We start from the raw sequence: 19,872 nt of genomic DNA on the forward strand, positions 1-19,872 counted from the left end.
GGCCTAGGCCAGGCAATCAGGGCACTTGAAGAACCGTTTTTGGGGTTTTGTGAGCGTGCCTCAGTAATATCCTGTCAATGTATCAGGTTTGAATTGGGTTCTTCGCAACCTCCACACAGGACCAGCTTTGCCAGTACATGTAATTAGCAGCTCGGGGCGTCCGTATGATGGCGACATCCAGCGTGTTTCCCGTGCTGAGGAAATAATTAATTGGAGCCGCAAAAAAAAACTAAATAAGTGCTGTACCCATGGACTCCGAAAATGCAATGATGCCCCATGCGCGGGGGAAGGGGGTCATGTTGAGCAAAAGAGAAGTAAAACCGCATGAAACTTTATTGTTTCACCCGGCCTGAGGATGGAGCCCGGCCAGAAATAATCCAGTGGTGACTCAATATTGAGACTCGGAGGTTTTTGCGACAAAGAGACATTATAGGCATTATAAGTACTGGTACATGTACTAGTAGTATTCACAGACAGGTACTGAGTACAGTATAGTAGGTGGCTGCATTCAATAGAATTATTCGTAAGCATGACTCATGAGTTTGTCAACCAGGGTCCGGGATACAGTCTCCATATCAGTGCATCAGTCTCCAATGCTCCCTTGCCTTGGTGTTGACATAGAGGGGAATTCCCTTATGCAGTCTTGGCGGCCGTGGCTCCGATATTGACATCGATTTGAAACACAGGTGGATTTTCTCTCTTCTTGTCGCAGGCAATCGAAATAAAAATGTTCACAACCAGAACTACAGCAAGAGAAGAGCACTTATCCAGGGCTACTTTCACGCTGCCAATTTTTCCAAGTCCAGTACATACTGCTAATTGCTAGCATGATGGGAGGAAACTAGCATGTTCAGGGTCAGTTCCCGATTGCGAAATTCCCCCATGTGCCCATTCTAGATGTCGAAAACGAGCAGAAAGCGAAAGGCTGGTGAAGCAGTGGCCAGTGTGCCGTTTGCACCAGGATTCAAACCTCCCGGAGCTGCGAAAGTCAAGCGCGCGCTTGGAAGGTTGACCAAGCCAGACTCTGCTTATGAAGATGACGGTGAAACTCCATTCTTCCAGTCGATACCCAAGCCCACTTCCGAGGACGATTGGTTAGCACAATACAATGAAACTGGTCAGACGTATGATCAGTTCTTAGAGCAAAGTCCATGGCTGGCCTCACGGCGTCTCACGAACATGAAACAAACATTCAACAAATCAGGTCAGAATCTAGCTGAGAAGTATCCTGATGGCAAGATCTACTTACTTCCATTGGGTTCGTTTGGTGACGAGATTCCCAGCGAGCAATTTGATAAGCTTGTTGAGTACACACAAGCATTCTTTGGCTCGGTGCCCGTCGTACAACTGCCAGGCGTGGCGTTGGATGTGGACAAGAGTGCGGTATACTGGAATGGCGAAGTAAGAACTGAACCTGAGCATGAGAGCGACAACAGACACGGTGAACCTGCGGAAGCAGCAGCAGCACCTCCACCGGCAAAGCGGTGCAAACCGTCCGGCAGGGCCGCCAAGGGCCATCGTCATCCACTCTCCGCACGGTTTCACAAGACGCAAGAAGGCACCACGCGTGTTCAGCTTCGTGTGGACGGAGTACTGGATAGGTTGCGGAGGAGCATACCAGATGATGCTCTGTGTTTGGTGGCGCTGACAATGATGGACTTGTTTCACTCCAAACCGGATCTGTTCGTTGCGGGATATGCAGGATTTCTTCATCGAGTGGGCGTACGTACTGTAGTGGACATTGAAATCCGGTGGAATGACCGGGGCCGGCGCCCTTACCGCCTTAGCGCGTACATGCACTATAGTTCACACCGCAAAAATGGACCAGCAGTGCTCGCGGCTGCAAGACCAGCGCCCCGTGGCCGCTTGATTTCTCAACGGATGTCAATGTCCACAACGAAACATGAACAAGGTTGTGCACTATGGAAATAAGACGCTGCCTTGCTTCAAATGTATGTGTTGTTATTTGTGTGTGTGTGCTAACATTAGTGGATCTGGTTGCTTGTTCAAACTCCAGGTGTTTAGCTTCCATCGGTACCAGCCCGGGTTGAAGTTTTCATCAGAGTTTTGGCATGAGCTCTGGCAGGAGGAGGATTCTAGTACTGCATGTGAATGCAGATCACAGGAAGTACTATTGCAGGTTAGCAGTGCTGTGCTGTCATTGTGATTAGATGTACAACAGGGGCGGATCCGGGGGTCTGCGGGACCCCCTAAATTCCGCATATGTGCCTGTGGGGCTGGAAATCATATGCATGTACTGTTGTGTCTCTAACCAAGAGACTGTGGGTTCACACGTAGTGTTTACATACAAGTTTATTCTACGGTTGCAAAGCAATAAGAAGCGTTGAGGTATGATTGTGCTAGAGGATATAGGAGTTGTATCCCGGGTGCGGGATGCGTTGGGTGTTGGGTGGCAGTACAATGAATTGCTATAGAGAGTTCATGCCTAAGCGGTTGTGGTTTTAGGGTGGATCAATAGTACTTGCAATTAGATGAATACATGTCTGGTACATACACTACATGTACCTGTATACTAGTATGCAACAGCTGCTGTAAAACCGGAAAGTCTAACGAGTCACAAAGTCTAACGTTTTAACGACCAATTTTTTTTCGTTATTTGAAACGTTATCGCGAGATATCTGTGTAAAGATGTACATACAGATCGGTGGCCAGGTAGCCACTATTAAACTTTCTGCACGTTACCATGCCAAAATTACAAAAACCTTAAACTTTTTGGTCGTTAAACTTTCCGGTTTTACAGTATTCAGTTTTGGCTAAACTGGCCCTCCCCCCCCCCTGTACAAGTAGTACCCATGTATTGTGTGGTAAAATGAATATACTGTGTAGTGAAACCTCTTTCGGATCATCACCAAGGCCAGGGACCAATGGTATCTGTTCGCAATAATTCGAGTTCTTCTTATCCATATCCTATACCCAGTGAATACACAGTGATTTATCCAATACAGTTATGGATACAAGTTCTTTTAAAGCGAAAGTTTGTCTTATCGGTGTTCTTCTTTAAAACAAAGTTTCACTGTACCAAACATTCTTTTGCTCCATAAAGCAAGAGGATGAATGCGATTCAATTTGAATATTCGTTTTGTCCCCAATGGCATTGCACTACATATGTGTACCGGTATGTGCACCGCATGTGAACTTGAGCTCGAGCGCCTATCGACTGCAGGTCGTACGAGGCTGGACTTCCAGCTCCAATGAGTGTCAGCAGTGCTGGACTTTCCATTAAGAAAATTACTACATGTACGGTATGGTATTGTTTCTTTTACTTCACCAAGCGAACAGGCACTGATGCCTTCTCACCAGCCAACGGCTGGCGCTCACAGAATGATGAATGTAGTAGTACACGTACTACTGTAAGACATGTTATTATAACGAGTCGCAAATTTAACGATTGTCCAAAATTCATAGGTTAACGAGAAGATATGTTAACGATCTTGCAGTATTCTGCCATATCCACACACAGCATATATGAAGCAGTACGGCTTCAACGGATCTTATTACAACGAAGAAATGTCATCCGTTAAAACGTTAGATTTGCTTCCTCGTTATATATACATGTGTTACAGTATTCATGAACCTAACTTTGCCTGTTGCTGCATTGTGTTGGTTCGATGTGCCGACTCTTGGCTGCGATGGATATTGTTATGTTCTTGTTTGCAGCGCAGCTGCCGTCTCCTGGTGCATGAGATATGCCATCTATTCTGCATCGATCACTGCATATTCCATGCATGCTGTATGAACGGTTCTGGTCACCTCCAGGAGGATTTCAGTAAGTTCCTAAAAAGACAATCACGAATGGCTGTCTCTGTTGCAAAGGAAGCTGTTAATTTTTGTTCGCGATTGGTGTTCGAAAATCAAAGAAGCATGTCAGTGAAAGAATTACACGCGTTGCACAGGCTTTGAAACATGTCTTTTCAAAGTCGATGATGAGCCTTGTGTTCTCTGTGCGCGCTACATCTTCTTTATCCAGCCATAATATTATCACTCACATGCCAGCATGCTTTTTTCCATGTGCACAGGATAAGCAATGCATCTACGAGTAACATGCACATCGAAATCATCACTTTTCACCCTGTTAATAATCGATTTCTGTAATCTTCCCTACAGGTCAACCCATGTATCTGTGCCCAGTTGATCTTCGTAAACTGCAAGTTCTGTGCGGGTTCAATATCGTGGACCGCTACAAAAAGGTAACTGTATGTACTCACTGCTCTTTTCAATCCAGTCTTGTGTGTTCATTTCCCTCCCTCCCTCCCTCTTGGTTAGAGTTGTATACTAAACCTGCTGTTGCTTGCTTTCTTTTGCAGCTGGCGGAATTCTTTCAACGTAATAATCTCACCAACGAATCACAATGGTACAAGCGCAGAATCGAGTTCATCGAGACGGCAGGAAAGGAGTGATCAGAGCGGCAAAGTGCATAGTACTCATGTTACTTTGTGAAGCAGCATGATTTTCCGGTGTTCACCTTGATGTGGGTACCATAATCACCATCACAGAACAGGTATACAAGGTCATGATTATAATGACGTTTTAAAACGTACACAGAGTTTGGGTAATTTTCTACTTATTTACGCCATGACGTGTGTAATGCTCATGCTAGTTTTCGGGGCATACAGGAGAAGAAATTGCATCTGCTTCCCGTTGACTTCAATTATTTTAGTTCTTATCATGAGTAGGCTGCAGACTAACTAAGAGAAGCCATGAAATATGCTGCAGACTTCTGTTGTAGACTTGATTCATTGTACAGTTTATTCAGCATGTTAGGTGTTAGATGTTTTTGCACTATTTCTTTACCTGTATGATATCCTTTCTGCCAAGTTAGCACGCTGGCGGACTTCTTGTTCGTGCCTTTCTTTGCACCCGGTGTGCTCGCTCTGGCACTGCATGCATCACTCAGTAACATCAGTACTGCCGTAGGTATGCAGCTGTGTCTGCAATGGACATTGTACACACTGTGTTGTTCCAGTGTGACTCCACAACAACGATAGCCACCGTAGTATTGTTCATTGGTTCCAGGCAGTTGTAACGGGGACACATGCCATGGTGCGTATTATCGGAAAATAATACTGAATTTATTGGATAAGGTATGTAAAGAGAGGTAACGCGTCTATGCTGTTGAAGAAATCAAAGTGTTATGAAGTCCAAATTGGTTTTCTAATTTCTTGTTCCTGTATTCTGCTCAAGTAATCCATCCTCTCAAATTATGGAGAATTATGTATTTGGGATGTGAATCATGTGACCCAGTATATGCATGGCCGTTGCCACCATTACAAAATTTATGACAGGTTGTGTTGTGCAGCCATAGTGTTACACTTGTTTAGTCCACACAGCTAATATGACTCAGTGTGTCATCTTTCACCGTTGGTTATCCACGGTGTCCACACCCCGCCGAAATTGTTTGGGTTTGACGCAGGGTCGACCGGCGGTGGCATTTGATTGATGTGCGTTGCATTAAATGCCTCTATGCGCTGCCTCAGCTTCTCGACAATATCTGGGTGCTGCTCGTGAACATCATTCTTCTCCAGTGGATCGTCATCCATGTCGAATAACCACACCAGCGAGGGGTTGGCTGGTGGTGGGATCTACAACACATGGGGGAACAGGCAAACCGTCAGCATAATTATGCCATCAAGGGAACTTGGAGAAAAAAACGGATACTGTTATGTTCTCTTTCCAGAAATTTAGTGTAACTCTTCAGTCTTCACTTCTCCAGCTCTTGAAACAGGCTCTTCACTGCGATTTACTTTACATTTCACCAAATGTTTCGGCTCGGGCCCATCATCACGGTGAGATTGTTAGGAAAACCACTGAGTAACTGGACATGTTCACAGGCTGGGTGTATGCAAGACACTGGTTTAGGGCCTTGTCCTTGCTTGGGCTCTTGCACTCTTATGTCAGACACAGCTACTTGGTGCAAACTTCAAGGTGCACATAAGACATAACCCCCCCCCCCCTCCTCCTCCCCCCCCCCCCCCCCTCTCTCTCTCTCTCTCTCTCTCTCTTCCGCCTGCATTATGGTCATTGCAATGGACCTTCTAATTTACACTACAGAAACAGTCCCATTGCCTGGGAAACAATTAGCATCTGTACGGTAATGGTGCTGGTTGAGAATCGCATCTGCTCCAAACCTACACACATACACATGTACTTCTTCATCCACTATAACCACACAGCTCGGCAAGTTCCAGTTGTATTACTCTTCTGCATGGCAACTAGCCCAGGATCACTACCGCTTTGCGCCATTCACTAGTTCATGATACACCGGTGTACGATAATAGAGGGCATTAGGCAGTCGTAAAACAAACAGAGAACGAGTTGCTGACTCGGCTTCGCATCCTGAGTCGATCAGGCCCAAATGACTTTGGATCCGGATGTGCATGGCACACCCACCCCAAGTCACACTCGTTACACACTTGCCAGGCACTCATCAGGCACTCGTTTTACAAATTTCTGAACACCCCTACGTGTAGTAACTCACTAGTACTTCGAAGTACGCTGAGTAAGTACTGACCTCAATCGCGCTCGGATGCACCCACCCAGATGGGCACATGTCATCTGACATATTGGTACTCGGATGTGGCGTCAGTGAGCAATTTGGCATACCAATGATCAACTTCCACTGGTCCACTCTGATAGCAGCTGTTCCTGAAGCCGAAGAGTAAAAGTCACATCACACAATCAACAGCAATCCATGGCACAAATCAGTGTACTTGGTTGAGACTTGCAAATTACCTACAATGACAATGCATACATGCAAAGGGGAGAGAGGAAAGTTCGTTTACAACTGAGTCTGTGCTAGCTTGATTTTGACGTTGCTTCTAATTTACTGGCAAATACAGCCCTATTAACAGGGAAAGAAAGGTGACACCAGACACCCAGACAAAGGGGAGCAGGGGCGATGTGCGGATGTGGTTGGCGAGGCTCATCCGACCAGAGGTCTCGGAAGCATAGCCTACGACTAGACATTGATAACTGAGAATGCAGCAAGGGAGCTAGGCAATGGTACACAGCCAGCTGTAAGTCTAACCTAGAACCATACAGTAGTCCAAGAATTCGAGACGCTGAATTGTGCTGGGATAGCAAACTCATATCAGCTGGTGGCTATTAGATCTCGTTTAATTTTCACCTGCCGGGAAACTTCACAGTGACATTGTTACATGCACTGCGGCCTCTCTGCCATGAGTCCGTTCATCTATGCAGTACATGTACCCATCCACAACTTGAAGCCCTTCAACGGTGGGAACGAGGGAGATGAATTTAATTGCCACGTTTCCAGGGCTGATCAACCTGTATTGGGAAGGAGGGCTTGCAATATTTAGTACACAATGTGTTTCAGAACAGCACCACAAATTCATGAGCATCCTGTCTCAACTGAGCCATATCAGGTTAGGCATCAATTACAAGTTCGCGGAGGGTGATGAAAGGCATTGCAGCCTGGTCTTGCTAAGCTTACCAGGAAAGATCCGAGCATGCGGCTTATCTGGTGTCGGATACCGTGCTGGCATGAGGCTCAGCAAGATCTCGTGGCGCGGTGATGTTGTGTTGGAAAGAATAGCTGGCCATATGTTCATGCCGTCTAGCTGCTGTTTGACGGTGACATTCAGACCAGCAACACCTGCAGCCAAAGGAATACCCAGCATATGATGTAAACAATGATGCGAAGACTGCAATGCAGCTTCATTATAATAGATATAGCACTGAAATGGTACTTCGAAGTAGCTAAAACACACCTGGAGAAATGTGCTGTGCTGTGTGCTGTGTGGGCAGCTGTAGTTTACCGCCATCGGGTGTATTTAACCCTTTGTGGGTCTTACTCAATGTATGTGAGGGGTGGTCAAGCAAACACGCGTACAAACAACCAGCCATAACTCAAGTTCTGTGAGTTGTAGGTATGGGTAAACTATATATTTTCAAAATCTGTATGCCTGGACGAGTCCAGAAAACACAAATATGACTATGTCCAGGCAAGGGTATGACCCGTGGTAGCCCTTCAAGTTGAGAGAAAATACAATTGCGAACAAAAAACTAAAATCACAGCGCGAAGTGCATACCAAGTTCGTGATGGAGCTGAAGTCCTATGATAAACAATCAGGTAAGCGCTACGTCTTGGTGAAGAATATATGCTCCTAATTCCGTCCTTGAACTCCAATACCTCGCCATCGGCGATGCACCAGCAGCAACAGTTCCACAATAATTATCACAATTTTGGTTCGTTCACCTCAGCGCCGCTCGCGTCAGATTCAGTCTCGCTCAAATGAGTACTCAGGCGCGATGTCACGCATGCCGTGATTCTCACGGCCAGGCGGATCAGCTGATCGCACCTGACAAGTCCTTGTAAGAGTTGCTGTTGCTGTGCTTCCTCGCTGGTTGGTAAATTTGATTTCTTCATTCGGGACGATTTATTTGAGCTAGGAGGACTCAACGGAGCTCTCTTTCTCACGACATTACACTGGAAATCCTCCAGGGACACCCAGCCTAGACTGGTGCCGTCAGTGTCCTCAGAAAGCTTTTCTGACACAGCCTCAAGAGATGCACTCCCATTCGCGAAATGCGCGCATGGCGGATGGTCGTCTTTTCCAATTTCACCAGACTTCAGTCGATCGATACTGCAAAATATTGTATGGTAAGTATGGTTGTTTTTTACACCGTTGGAAAGCCTTGGACCTCAGCTATGCGTGGAGCACCATTTTAGTTGTCTCCTAGCAACAAAACTCACAGAAAATGCGATTTTACTGTAAGGGTCACATACGACCCTTTCGCTTATGTGAGACCCATAAAGGGTTAAAAACGGTAAGGAATGATAAGATATGGCAAGATTTAAGATTTTTATTGCTGTCACCCGATCCAGCTGCGTCAGTCATGCCGTCACTGGAGGCTTTAGGTGCACTTCGTGTAGGCATAATTCTTCTATTTTCTTGATCAGATCTGAGGAATTCAAGGATATTTTCCGTGGTCTTTCGCATTCTGTGCTCCCAAGAAACAAGCCTTGATCACATCACAACGTAATCACACCGCGATGATTATTGGGTTTCAATTTTTTTGTGCTTTGGGTGCAAAACTCTACCATCCAGATCCCAAACTGGATTCCACCAGGCATACTACTTTCACCTAATTCCACACGAAGGTGGAAGCCTAAGGGTATACCCATGGATTTGTGGACATGGTCAGGTTTTCCCGGCATGTCCATGTTGGTACATGGAACATTGAGGTAGATAACAGTTGCATAAGCTCAGTGTATTCCTTGCCACCCTTTCCTCACCAGCAGGTAGGCACCACCAGTAATAGGGAGGTTTAGTCCCACGTAATCCGTGGGTACTTTACATGTGTGTACCACGTGATACTCAGTGACCCACGTACAGACGTTTGCTGATTCACGACATACCGTGTATGGAGGCTCACCCACGTTCCGCCAGAACGTGGGTGAAAATCAGAATGGAGCGCATTTTGTGAGCTGTGAGGGTGCTCAGCTGAAGAAATTTCCGAAGCACGAAATCAAAATATTCGATGAGCTTCTTAGGCCCGGGTAGCTTCGTCCTTGACCAGGTTTGGCCTTTCGCTTTATGCTTTTGTTTGTTCCGTGTGACTAAACACAACATTGCAACGTGGATGCCCTTCATCCACTTTACGTGGATCACCCACGTACGCGTTTCCGTTACGTGGGAACTAAACCTCCCTACTAGCAACCAGTGAACAAAGAAACCAAGGAGCACCAAAAATCAGTATGTGTACAGCAGGGAGTCGTACTCAAACTAGGGAGGTGACACGGCACAGAAATCCGTGTCACAGGGGTTGACTCGCACCCGTGACCCCTCGTTGTTATTTTTGGAATAGTTCAGTCCAGTCCAGTCCGAAAGGTCATACTCGGATCGACTCGCCTTCTGTACTTCACCTCCAAGCGTGCAACGCAAGACCCGCAAAGTATGATTTTTCTGTGGCGAACGATTTTGCCATTGATCAAGTTTTTATTGGAGTGCTCAGGCATACTGCGATTGCTGAGACGTCCCGAGCACGCTTGTTCAGGTTCTCTATTTTTGACGAGCCGGTCCTACAGCCCCCTACATTGTATCTAACGACGTACGAGCTGACAATGTAAGAGGATTTCCCTGGAAATAATGATGATGGTGGTGTGACTGCTGCAGGAAAAATGCTGGCTGTTTATGACAGTATGACTAGATGTACAATGTAGCTCTCTTGCATGGTACTTAACCCCTGCTATAAATGTGTTGTTTAGGAAGACTGGTGTATTGTGCAAGTCATAAAGAAGAAATGGGGCAGATACATGACTTACAATTTTCAAAAACCAGCTTCGTGTTATGTGTAATTTGTGTCAAAATTGTAGTATTTAGACATGACAATATCATTGGCTGTACTTCTCTAATATGGTACATAACCCCTGCTATAAATGTGTTATTTAGGCAGACTGGACCATTGTGCAAGTCATAAAGAAGAAATGGGGCAGATACACGACTTACAATTTTCAAAACCTGGCTTCGTGTTATGTGTAGTTTGTGTCAAAATTGTAGTATTTCAACATGACAATATCACTGGCTGTACTTCTCTTATATGGTACTTAACAAATGTGTTGTTTAGGAAGACTGGTGTATTGTGCAAGTCATAAAGAAGAAATGGGGCAGATACACGACTTACAATTTTCAAAAACCAGCTTTGTGTTATGTGCAATTTGGGTCAATTTTTAGTATTCGGATTAACCTAGGATGCGACTCTGAACAGTTCTGAACAGTTACCGCAACACTACACGCCGTTTCATAACTGCGGCTGTTGCCATCACTGCTATCAAGTAGTTCGGACATGGCAGGAGCTAAAAAAATTGCTGGCAGTCTTTCAAAGAATACTGGCGAGTGATGGGCTGTAAACGAAATGTGCTGCCTCAATAATTTCAAAAACTAGACACCCATGCGGCACGCTTGGAGGTGAAGTACAGAAGGCGGGTCGATCCGAGTATGACCTTTCGGACTGGACTGGACTGAACTATTCCAAAAATAACAACGAGGGGTCACGGGTGCGAGTCAACCCCTGTGACACGGATTTCTGTGCCGTGTCACCTCCCTAGTTTGAGTACGACTCCCTGGTGTACAGCAAGTACCCATCTCACTGTTACATACACACAGTCACAGTGTGTGTGTGTGTGTTGGGTTCGTGGATATGGGTTACCAACATGCCAAACGATGGTTTGAGGGCTCTACTCCGCCCGATTCAGAATCACTAATACCAAGAGTACATAGCCCCCAAGAGTGTGCAACTCCAGCTATGGGGTCTGCGACGGCAGAACTTCACATCACGTGATGAACCCGTACACATTAGTTGCACTCTGTGCATGATTGATACAGGGTTGTACGAAACCCAGCTTTAGGTGCAACTTGCTTGTGATCACTTTACATTGTTTTCCAGTGTATCCTTTTGAACCATGTCACATGATGTGAAGTTCTGCCGTCGCAGCACTGCATATAGGTTGTACAGGCAGTTGCACACTCTTGGGGTTATGTACTCTTGCTAATACTCACAACAAACTTGAGCAACTCACCTTCGGCCAGAGTAAGCAGCCAATCACTGGCATGCATGAGACCATTGTATGTAGTCGATGGGTGCTCAATACCCGCTCCGGTTACAAAGGCAACACCGCGCACACCGCCCTCCCACACCGTCGCCTTGTTACCTCGCAGCGGCCAGTTGTTACCGCCGGACGCTATTTGTCCGCCATTGTCGGTGGTGAACGCTATTAGCGTGTCGTCCCACATGCCGGCCTCTACCAGTGCTTGCGTGATGTTACCTATGCCCTCATCTAGTGCCTTGGCCATACCGCAGTAGACCTGACGTCGTGGCTCTGCAATATCGCTGCACATGTCGATGTAGTGCTGCGGTGCTTCCAGCGGGCCGTGGACAGCCTGGTATGCCAGATACATGAAGAACGGCTCCGACTTGTCGTGCGCCTTGATCAGATCCACTGCTTCTTGGCTGTAGGCATTGGTGCTGTAGGTCCCGTTCAAGCTCCACTCCGGTGCTTTGTTCCGTCGGAAGTCCAGCGCACGCAGGCGGCTTGTGTTTGTGCCGGGAAAGTGATAGGCAATGGAGCAGGTGTGTGTGAAGTACTCCTCTGCGGCGTTGTAGAAGCCCAGGAACGTATCGAATCCACGGTAGGTCGGCGTCGACTCCCAGTTGTACATACCAAGGTCCCATTTGCCAATGGCATGGGTGCTATAGCCGCCTGTTTTGAACGCATCGCCGATCGTCGTGTGGTTCAATGGTAAGCCATACGCATGACCGTTTCCAATGACCGGACCATCCAGGCCCATGTTGTACGCATAGCGACCGGCCATGATGGACGAGCGAGTTGGCGAGCATATCCGATTCACGTAGTACTGGTCCAGCTTGACTCCAGAGTTGGCCAGCTTGTCGATGTTCGGCGTCTTGAACTCTGCACCCTGGTAGCTAACGTCATTCCAGCCCAAATCATCAATGACGAACAATATTACGTGGGGTCGTTTCGCTGCACCGACGCGTCGTGAGGTATCACTGCTTCTAGCAGCGGCAACAAAGAAATACAAGATGAGACATGCCCTCAATAGGCGATTCGCCTTCATTTTTACACCTGCAGGTCCGTTTCAGTTCAAGGTGCAAGTGCAGGAAGAACCAGCGAGGATTTCCGACAATTCCTCGGAGTTGGATCTTATCAGGGAGGCCGAGGTCGAAGCGATTCTCTTTCATTCAAGTAAGCAACATGACATGTTTGTACATTTGTAGTCTGGTAGTTGCTCCTTGGCTGAGTTTACAATACACGGCCTGCCCTATCCGCCAAGTCCATTATCATGATTATCCACTGCTACTGGCACGGGTAGAATCTACAAAATTAATTGACTACATACTAACATAGTCATTGTCATTACCGCATACCATGATTACCATGTCCTGCACAGTCCGTGCGGAGAGCTCTTCGAGGTTAGCAAGTTGTCATAGCAACGGACGCGGAGTTTGACTGCGAAGTGCGAACAAGATCAAAGAGTGAAAGACTCTCGGTAGATATACTCGAGTTTGTTTTCGGTCCAGGGATGTCACGGGCTCAGTCATGGTGCAGGAGTTTTCTCAGTGGAGAAATAATGCAGGCAATGTAATGGACTTGAAAAGAAAGTTGAAAGGTGTCGTGCCTTGCTGTGGCGGTGACTGCCGTGATGGCATTGCCCTGTAAATTGCTCCTTCTTGATACCCTTCGACAACACCATTTTTCGGGCAGTGCAACCACTTAGATTTGTAGCATCGCACTTGCCTCCTATCATCCAGGCAAACCGTCACAGGTACTCAGTAGCAGGTCACCATCATGCCGTACGAAAGGGAGAAGGTGAGCGCAGAGGGCCTGGGTCTTGCATTGGTTGCAGTGAGCCTTGATGAGGAGTACGATGAGACGGAAATACCGTCACCCAGCCAGTCGCGCTGCAGCGCCGAGCAGTTCAGAAGGAAACCCGCCGCAGAGCTGTAAGACAAACGTTTCACATTTAGCACAATCATAGTTATGTTGCTTGCTTCTCGTCTTGAATAGCAATGTGGCACGTGCTAGTTTTGTTGCACGGAGGGATGGATGCACATAACTGGAGTAGACTGCTATAATTGTGACTCCGCATTGCAGCGTCTTTCCTAGGCGGGCACTTGCTTGCTATCAGGCTGGCCCGACTTGCGTTCAGGAAATTTCTAACGAAATAATTGGTCAGAGCCCAGCTCCCCGGCCCAACACATCACGCACACATCATTCCGCACCAAGGACCTAGCAGTGTGCACCCGGGGAAGATGACATGTAAACATGGTTACTTATCTTAGTGAAAACAGTACTGCCGGTAGCCGTTGGTGGATAATGAACGGAAAGTTGGCCGATTCTGCTCGAAAAGCAGAGAAATTGGCAGCACCCTACAAAGGCTTCTGGCAGGCACTTCCTTGAATTCTGCTCCATTTCTTTAACCACGTATCAAACATGCATGACACATACTAGCAAAAGTGCCAAATTCTGCTCACTTTTCTGCCGGCACTGTATCCGTCAAGGGCTAGCTCCCAGTGGCCAGACCTGGGCATTGTACCTTGGCGTTCTTGATGTTCTGAGAAGTTTGCAGCAAGTCCAACACACCGGAAGACCAGCAGCCGCAGTGTCTATTCACAGCCCGGACACTGTATCACTAGGTCACCGAGTACGGTACTCAGTTAAATTGTCTGCTGCAATGATGCCCAGGATTGTAGTTGATGATCTCAACCGGAAGAACTACATGTTTATTTTGCTGCCATACAGGTATGCACACCTGAAGGTTATTAGTGATTTCGGGCATCCAAGAACACCCTTATGAACGCCGTCGCTTTGTGGCTACTATTTCTCTCACTCTTCCCCTGCAGACCAGGTGCTTTACCGGACGATTTCACAGATCAGGTAAGAGGAGTTGGTACCTGCAATGTTTGCCTTGCATCGCTGTTCAGTGGATCACATAGTATACCCGTACATGCACATACAGTGGGGTGTTATTTAGGGCTGACCCCCGCTGTATCAAGTGATGGATACCAGACAGCACGTGTACACGACAAATCAACGTCTTTGGTATGTGTGCGTTGCCGATTCTAGGCAACTCCGTCACTTGGTAATACTCATCGTCACCTGCAAAGTGCAAACTAGACCCGGTGGCAATGCATTGTGTGCATGTCGTGAAAGTCACACTGAGTACATGCGAGCCTTCCTCGATATGTAGTCGTCCCCTGCTCAGCACTCTTGACCATTTGGCCATGTAATCATATGCACTGCAACATATTGCTATGCCCACTTCGCCCACTTGCAGCAATTAAAGGGTGACGGGCCCTGTGCTTTGCCAGACATACTACGTCACTGCATGTATGTGGGGTGGCGTGTCTTTGACACAGCTCGGGAAGTAAACAAGAGAGTCCTGTGTCTGTCTGTGCAGTATCGATCATGCAAGAATGCCTGCAGAAAAGCGGTGCTTGATGAAAAGCTAGATGCCTATCTCCGCCACGCAGAGGTAAGTTACTCAGAGTGAGACGTTGTAGCACATGGCTTACTCACTGAGGCTGTGTAAGTATCGCACCCATACCCATGACCTTAAACAATAGTGGTGCGCAGAAAGCTATGCATCCTACTTAGCCGCCGCACTACTCATTCTCCAAAAGCCCTGAACATGATGTGCTTCTGGACAGTTTTGACCTGGTACTCGTGTGTGTGTGTGTGTGTGTGTGTGTGTGTGTGCATATGCGTATACGCATGCGTGCGTGCTTGTGTGTGTATGTGTGCATGCATGCGTGCGTGCGTGTGTGTGCTTATGTGCATGTGTCCGCCGTAGCGCTGTATGAATCTGTGCAATTGGCCGCACATTCCGGCTGCGAAGCGTGAAGGCACACTAGACCGACTGTCTGGTTATTGGCCAGATCTGATTGAGCTATCCAAACTCAATCGGACCATTGAACAAGGTACACTAACATGCAATGCTACTCAGGATAATTTGGAGTTGAAATCCCTCTCCCTACCCCTCACGGACGTCCTTCTTTGCCATGGTTTCTGCTCTGTCAGCAAGCTTCAGATATTGTGCTATCGTGTGCGCTTCCATGTTCATGTTGTCATAAGCGTGATCGTTGACATTTTAAAGTGCCAACAGGTATAAGAGAGAAAAGGACAAAGAACTCACTCATGGCAGGGGCATACAGTGCAATCAAGTGAATAGAAAGGCATGAAAAAAATTGGTGGTGGAGGTGGTCATGGTAGTGATAATGTGCAAGCAGAATGTGAGTTGTCCAGGTGAGCAGAGTGGCCAGGGACTGTCCACAAATCACGATATCCTTTCTAACGTGAACTTTTGTAATTTCCCCTCATACCCCCTTCCCCCAATCGCCCCCGGCACTTATGCCATTGTGTCTGTCTATTCTGTGGCACATCGGTATAGTTCCAATTCAAGTCTTTGCCTCTTCTGCCCTGGCTACACTGCAGAATGCCTGTGCACTCTCTTGACCTGTATGCGACATGCCGACATGGACAAGGGATATCTTGGCAAGTAAGCCAGTGTGCCAGGCAGATTGAGTTCCCAGTGTGCGGCCAAGAGTACATAGCCCCAAGAGTGTTTCAACTGTAAAACCCTCTCTTCGTGCATGGTTGTCGCGGCAGAATCCAGACTTCTTACTTCAGCAGTATATTATTATAGTACTTAAAAAAAAGTACACAAAGGTGGGTAGTACAGGCATGCTTTGTGCAATTGTGGATCAGCCTGTAAATCATACAACTTACAACTTCTTACCACCTGGTCACCTCTGTATGATGTAGTACTTGCAAGTATTTGGATTTAGCTGTGGCGCAACCACAACCCCATTGTACATCTCAGTGCAGTACCGGGTAAACTACAGTTGTGGCAAGTGAAATCCGACACTTGCCATAGGGGACAGCGCCACAAATGGACAACAATGCAGTGCACCTAATTTGTACTATAGAGCCGTATGCATCCCAAACAGATCGAAAGGTCACAGCGTAGATACACACAGTTCACAAAATATGGTACACAAGAAGTCATAAGGAGTATTGGTATCCAGTCCCCATTCATTTTTGCCAGCACCTTTTGAACCTTGACTGTGATGAGTACGAGTTTTGTCATCAGACAGATAAAGTTGTATGTACCACATGTACTATACGTATGCAGGGCTGCAGGGGCTGCAGACTGCATGGTGCAGTCCCTTATGCCAAGTGTCGGATTTCACTTGCCACAACTGTACATACCAGCAGATAAGCACACAGCTGTGGGTTGTCATCTTGTCGTTGGTGCCCTGCCCGCAGTGAAATCAAGTTGGTCAGGACATGTGCAATCTGGATCCTGAGCCTGTCACCTCTGGCCTGGAATGAGCAGCTACCACCGGTCACTGTCAAACTACGAACCAAGGTCTGTCAAGCTATCCATGCATGTGTATTGTGCATCCCTGCACTGCAGCAAAGTTCCTGGGCAACACTTTCCCCAAGCATTGCAAAAGAGGCTTGCCATATCTGGGTGCCACTCACTGTGCCATGCATGTCAGCAATGTTCCCCGGCAACAGTGAAGTGACTATCATCATTCTCGCGGAGAAAATATACTTCAAGGAGTGCGGTTTGCTCCTTCATTTCAATCTTGCAAAGCACAATGCGTAGAATGTGTACTGTGCTGACTGACATGTTGTGCTTGTTGCTAACTTTCTCTTGTTTGAGCACCCTCAGTGCCTGCTCATTGGGTCATCTTTACGGAGTAACCGCGTGTATGACTCTTGCCACTATGGCTGGCACTCTGGTTTAGCTCATAGTTGCAGTGATAAGGCCTCATTGGTTCACACACTTACTTACCTGTCTGCAGCACTGTGAGTGTAGTTCAAAGTGACAATGTACAGTGATTCTGTGCATTGGTGATGCCCTATGCAGATTATTACTACTCTGTGCCGAAGACTGCTTTGTCGTCACCTCCTGGGACACTTTGAGGTAAGGGGCCGTCCATAAATTTCGAAAAGCAAACATTAGGATAGCGGCCAAAGTTAGGTAGATCCCCCTCCCATCCCCGCCCCCCCCCCATTTCGGGCACATTTTTTTCATGTTCAACCATGTTTAATATACATGTGATTTTAGACCATTTTTTCACTCGTCATCATACATACCTAACATGTATAATGTAGTACGATCAAAATTATGTCTTATTCATAGCACCACCAACAATGTCTTTTGTATCATATGCCATGGATAAACTGACTGGATACTCCGCAGTATGTGCAGTGGGTTTATGATGAAATTATCAGTGCCCCTGTGTGTGCAATTTGAAACCTTGGGAGTAATTCACCAAATGAAGAGCATGCTTTTATTGCTGTATTTCTCAACAGGAGGAGCACTGCCACCAGCTCTTTGGCTGTTTCAGTGAGATGAAAAAAGGTCGGTAATTGTTCCACAGGTACCTTGTAAGTGGTACATGTACAGGAACAAGCAGGGGTTGCGAACCCCGCTTAACTTAATGAGTACACAGTGCAGTGTGTAGTTCCATGCCTGTGCGAACCCCGCTTAACTTAATGAGTACACAGTGCAGTGTGTAGTTCCATGCCTGTGGTAGTGACATGTTCCCTGATTGTCAAAGCACGGAATACGAACTTCAGGTCCTGAATTTGGTCGACAGGAGCATTTCTAGCGTGAAGCACCGACACCATGTTCTCCGTTGCTGAATGTTACTGCAGGCGGTCATTAGACCTGGGGTTGAGTTCATGTTGAGGGACACTGCAGTACTGTCTGGTGCCTGAGAATGGGGGACCAGTGCAGTAGCCTGCAGTGTAGGCTGTTTCTATATTCATGCAGTACAGTCTATGCACAGTTGAGTCAACACATTTACATTGGTATGCTAGCCTGTTCTCTGTTGGGTGCTCCGTTGTTTGCTAGCCTGTTCTCTCTTGGGTGCTCCGTTCTTTGCTAGCCTGTTCTCTCTTGGGTGCTCCGTTCTTTGCTAGCCTGTTCTCTCTTGGGTGCTCCGTTCTTTGCTAGCCTGTTCTCTCTTGGGTGCTCCGTTCTTTGCTAGCCTGTTCTCTCTTGGGTGCTCCGTTCTTTGGCGCCCATCAGTACTGTACACACTCTTCACTGCATTGTCTTCTACTCGTTATAAACGTATGGCTGGGAAAAGATGATAGGACTGCTAACTTCGAGTCAGTCATTTGGGAAGGCATTACCACACTACATGCACAGACTCAGTGTACAGGGTAGTAGTGGTAGTGTTTGCCAATGTCTGTTCTTACACCGGCTTGAGTTGTACTTGTGTTTCTTTCTATGCAGTTTTGGACGCACCATTATCCCAGGCTAACCTTCGACCAATCACCCTGCGCTTGGCCATGGGCCGTCTAGCGAAAACGGTATGTTTAACCCTTTGCCGGTCTAACTCAATGTATGTGAGGGGTGGTCACGCAAATACATGTACACACAACCAGCAATAACTCAAGAACCATGTGATGTAGGTATGGGTAAACCATATATTTTCAAAATCTGTGTGCCTGAACGCGTCCAGAAAATTCAAATATGACTAGGTCCAGGCAAGGATAGGGCCCATGGTAGCCCTTCAAGTTGAGAGAAAATACAATTGCGAATGAAATACACGAATATCACAGCACAAAGGGCATACCAAGTTTGTGATGGAGCTGAAGTCGTACGATAAACAATCAGGTAAGGGCTACGTCTTTACAAGAAATGTAGGTTCTCTACAATACCGCCATTGAACACCAACACCTCGCCATCGGCGATACGGCAGCAGCAGCAATTCCCATTGCACGATATCGCAGTTTCGGTTTGTTCATCTCAGCGCTGCTCGCGTCAGATTCACTCTCGCTCAGATGAGTACTCAGGCGCGAGCTTACGCATGCCGTGATTCTCACGGCCAGGCGAATCAGCTGATCGCACCTGACGAGTCCTTGTGACAGTCGCTGTCGCCGTGTCGGCAGCAAGAAGGCTTCCTCTCTGTTTGGAGAATTTTGTTTCTTCATTCGTGGACGAAATATTTTTGAACTAGCAGGACTCAACGGAGCTCTTTTTCTCAACACACTACACTGCAAAACCTCCCGGGACATCCAGCCTGGACTGGTGATGTTACTGATCTCAGAGCGCTTGTCAAACACGGCCCCAAGAGATGCACTCGCATTCTTGAAATGCGCGCATGGCGGATGGTCGTCTTTTCCAATTTCAACAAACTTCAGTCGATCGATACGGCAACAATTTGTATGGTAAGCATGGTTGTTTTGCACATCGTCAGAAAGCCTTGGACCTCAGCTACGCGTAGAGCGCCATTTTAGCTGTCTCCTAGCAACAAGACCCCAAAAAAATGAGGGCCAAACGTACC

The 19,872-nt window shown here is 47.1% G+C and overlaps 3 protein-coding genes across 3 annotated transcripts in view; 2 read left to right on the plus strand and 1 right to left on the minus strand.

Moving 5' to 3' along the window:
• Positions 1–713: 713 nt before the first annotated feature.
• Positions 714–4,839, plus strand: LOC135808715 (archaemetzincin-1-like). The gene is made up of 5 exons (XM_065321940.1): positions 714–1,722; positions 2,018–2,140; positions 3,679–3,787; positions 4,126–4,208; positions 4,326–4,839. The coding sequence occupies exons 1-5, from the start codon at positions 898–900 to the stop codon at positions 4,416–4,418; spliced, it is 1,233 nt and encodes a 410-aa protein (XP_065178012.1). The 5' UTR covers positions 714–897; the 3' UTR covers positions 4,419–4,839.
• Positions 4,840–5,015: 176 nt separating this feature from the next.
• Positions 5,016–12,836, minus strand: LOC135808714 (arylsulfatase B-like). The gene is made up of 4 exons (XM_065321939.1): positions 11,561–12,836; positions 7,472–7,633; positions 6,530–6,663; positions 5,016–5,600 (listed from the first exon to the last, which is right to left on the minus strand). The coding sequence occupies exons 1-4, from the start codon at positions 12,615–12,617 to the stop codon at positions 5,367–5,369; spliced, it is 1,587 nt and encodes a 528-aa protein (XP_065178011.1). The 5' UTR covers positions 12,618–12,836; the 3' UTR covers positions 5,016–5,366.
• A 224-nt stretch (positions 12,837–13,060) lies between these two features.
• Positions 13,061–19,872, plus strand: part of LOC135808716 (uncharacterized) — a 13,480-nt gene continuing 6,668 nt past the window's right edge. The window contains exons 1-9 of the mRNA XM_065321941.1: positions 13,061–13,503; positions 14,404–14,437; positions 14,961–15,035; positions 15,354–15,480; positions 15,995–16,058; positions 16,829–16,931; positions 17,439–17,495; positions 17,888–17,936; positions 18,819–18,895. Of these exons, the coding sequence (XP_065178013.1) occupies positions 13,349–13,503; positions 14,404–14,437; positions 14,961–15,035; positions 15,354–15,480; positions 15,995–16,058; positions 16,829–16,931; positions 17,439–17,495; positions 17,888–17,936; positions 18,819–18,895 (741 nt within the window). The 5' untranslated portion in view covers positions 13,061–13,348. The remainder of the gene's footprint in view (positions 13,504–14,403; positions 14,438–14,960; positions 15,036–15,353; positions 15,481–15,994; positions 16,059–16,828; positions 16,932–17,438; positions 17,496–17,887; positions 17,937–18,818; positions 18,896–19,872) is intronic.

This window comes from Sycon ciliatum, chromosome 2 (assembly GCF_964019385.1).
Source record: "Sycon ciliatum chromosome 2, ocSycCili1.1, whole genome shotgun sequence".
Classification (NCBI taxonomy): domain Eukaryota; kingdom Metazoa; phylum Porifera; class Calcarea; order Leucosolenida; family Sycettidae; genus Sycon; species Sycon ciliatum.